At 40.0% G+C, this 3,272-nt stretch overlaps 1 gene segment (V, D, J or C); it reads right to left on the minus strand.

The window, feature by feature from the left end:
• Window positions 1–1,898: 1,898 nt before the first annotated feature.
• Window positions 1,899–2,401, minus strand: LOC110306638. The segment is given in 2 exon segments: window positions 1,899–2,272; window positions 2,356–2,401. Coding segments are annotated over 2 exon segments (420 nt in total).
• Between the last annotated feature and the right edge of the window lie 871 nt (window positions 2,402–3,272).

A 3,272-nucleotide genomic window follows, 5' to 3' on the forward strand; every position in this document is an offset into this window, starting at 1 on the left:
CACTGTAGCTCCCTCCCTGGGGCTACAAACACCCTCAGCTCCTTCAGTGCCTTCTCTAACTCCTCTGTCAAGGACCCCTCACTCAGACCATTGGTTGGCTGTAATCATTTGCCTCTGCAGTTTTTAGATTCTGGCAGAGACTTTCAGGAGCCAGCCATATTACACCCTGATCAGCAAGAACTTCCCAGCATCTGCTATAGGTACTGGGTTAAACAACTGCATATGGGATGGATCTCCATGTAGGGCAGTCTCTGAATAGCCTTTCCTTTTGTCTGTGCTCAGATTTTGTCCCCATAATTCATCCTGTGAGTATTCTGTACCATCTTCTAAGACACAGAGGCATCCACACTTTGGTCTTTATTCCTTAGCTCCATATGGTCTGTGAATTGTATTGAAGATATTCTGAACTTTTGGGTGAATATCCACTTAACAATGAGCACACACCATGCGTCCTTTTTTTGTGTGTATGTGAGTAGATTACCTTGCTCAGGATATTTTTTTAAGTTCCATATATTTGCCTAAAAATTTCGTGAACTCAATGTTGTTAATAGCTGAATACAATTCCATTCTATAAATGTACAACATTTTGTTTCTGCACTCCTCTGTTTAGGGACTACTGGGTTTTTCAGCTTCCAGCTATTATTAATATGGCTTCTATGAAAATATTGGTGCACGTGCCACTCAAAGACTCAAATTCTTGAACAAGCCTATGGGGGCCAGGAAGTCAATGTGTTGGTTTGTATATGCTCAGCCCAGAATGTCTCTATTATAAGGGGAGGTCTTGTTGGAATAGGTATGTCACTCTGGGTGTGGGCTATAAAAATCTCAGCTGATTGTAAGCCAGTATGCTGCAAGCATACTTCTGATGAAGATGTGGAGCTCTCAGCTTTGATTAAACCAAGCCTGTTTGGATTCTGTCATGCTCTCCTGCCTTGATGATACTCGACTGAAACTCTACACCTGTAAGTCGGCACCAATTAAATGTTGTCCATCATAAACGTGGCTTGGTAATGGTCTCTTTCATAGCAGTAAAACCCTAAACACAAACACAGCATGTGACATACATGAATAGTTAATTCAGGGTTGCAGTAGTATTTACTGGACAGCACTCTTATTTCTAACCTTTGTCTCAGAGACTTCCTTTCCCTCTCTACTATAATCATATTCACTCCACCCTCAGAGGACAGGTCAACTTGGTAATGGCAGAAATGATGTAGCTGTGCATTCTGATATTAATACCTCTTATTTTCTAAGAGCCTGGAACATCTGCAGACCACATAAGCAAATTACCAAAACACCTCAAACTCACTTAAAACTTAAGACTCTGTACTTTTCCACTCTGTTGCAGAATCTTGTGTTGTCTGTGGCCTTGGTCCTGATGAGATGCTTCAAAGCCTTATTAAAAACTCTGGGTCCACATGAACCCCTACTATAACTAAGTTTACAAGGAAATTTGTCTTTCAGGAAGGTAAATGACAGTCTTAATTCATAAAATCGGGAGTTCTGAATAGGAAGTAAAGACTTAAGACTTTGAAACAGCTTTTCCTTTGCTCAGAACTTGGTGGAACTTTACAGGTCAAAGTCATATTGTACTTTATTCCCAGCTATTTCAAAGTTCAAGAGTTTTACACAACACAAACATACTTCTATCATCCATAACCAGTTTCCCTTTTTTGTTGTTTTATGAAAGAAGAAGTATGTCACTGAAAATGTTCACTGTTATCCATATTGAAAAGGCATGCAGTATTCTAGGGACATCCTAATCATCCATGTAATTCATGGATGTCCTTCTGCAAAGCTGAAAAAGCACAATGGGTTTTTAAGAAATAGACACAAAAACACACTCCCCAAATGACTGCCTCTAAGCAAATCTACAAGTGACCCTTCTCTAAGTCTTGTCAGTTCCAAGGGAACTTGCTGCACCTCCAAGGTTTCTGACACACCCAGGATGTGTTTGTAGCACTGTGTCTTGCACAATAATAGACTGCAGAGTCCTCAGATGTCAGGCTGAGGAGCTCCATGTAGGCTGTGCTGGAGAATTTGTCTACAGTTAATGTGGCCTTGCCCTTGAACTTCTGGTTGTAGAAAGTATCACCATTGTAAGGATTAATGCGTCCAATCCAGTCAAGGCTCTTTCCATGTCTCTGCTTCACCCAGTTCATGAAGTAGCCAGTGAAAGAGTAACCAGAAGCCTTGCAGGATATCTTCACTGAAGACCCTGGCTTCACCAGTTCAGGTCCAGACTGTTGCAGCTGAACTTCAGAGAGGACACCTGTGAAGAGAAAGACAGAGTATATGTCAGTGACATCCCAGGCCATTTCTTTTCTTCATATTTGGAACTGGTGAGCCTCTTACCTGTACTTCCTGACAGGAGGAAGAGAAAGATCCAGCTCCATCCCATGGTTAGAGTCAATGTCTTCAGGGACTGTGGAGAGGACATTGGACATATGTTGATTTCAGGGTGTTGGACTTTCCTGTTTTTAACCACCATAGACTTGGTTAATTTGCATATTCATTAGCAGGGGACTTCTTACTTAAGATACTAGTCCAACTGGAAAAGAGTTGGAGAGAAAGGAGTGAAAAGGTACTTGGGACAAGCAGCAGGATGGTCCAAATCCAATCACTCTCTGAGGAAATGCATCCCATATACTTTATGTGAGCCCTGCACTGCTGATGTGCTTGTAAAAACAGGAAGGAATCTATCTATATTTGGCCTAAGTCTGTTGCTCCACTCTGTGGCTATGTTCACATTTTAATTTACAGATAATGATTTTTGAAGATGAAGAGGATGTTGAAGAAGATAATGATGATGATAATGATGGAAAAGCCTGCTAGCTAAGTGCAGTTTACAAAGATTTAATGTCTTAATTAGAACTCATTCAGATGTTGATAAGGAAGAAGACAAATGAGAAAACTAATGACATGGATGTGATGTGGAAAATGTTTAATCTTTACTTATTATTGTTATGGGCATACTAGTTAGTGTAGCATACTAACTTTGAAATTCTGTTTTAATTTATCAGCAAAAGAGTAAATAAAATTGTGCTGTGTCTGAGCTCCATCCTTCCCAATATTGTACTCAAATTACTCTATATTACTACAGAGACAACTGCACATCCATGCTTATTGCTGCTCCATTCAGAGCAGCTGGTCAATAGAGTTCACCTAGATTTAAAACAAAGGACAAAAAATACTGACAATGTGTGGGTATAGACTATGAAATATTTTTCATTGTTAAAACATGAATTATGCATTGTATACCTGTGTGGAAG

This window comes from Mus caroli, chromosome 12 (genome assembly GCF_900094665.2).
Source record: "Mus caroli chromosome 12, CAROLI_EIJ_v1.1, whole genome shotgun sequence".
NCBI lineage: Eukaryota > Metazoa > Chordata > Mammalia > Rodentia > Muridae > Mus > Mus caroli.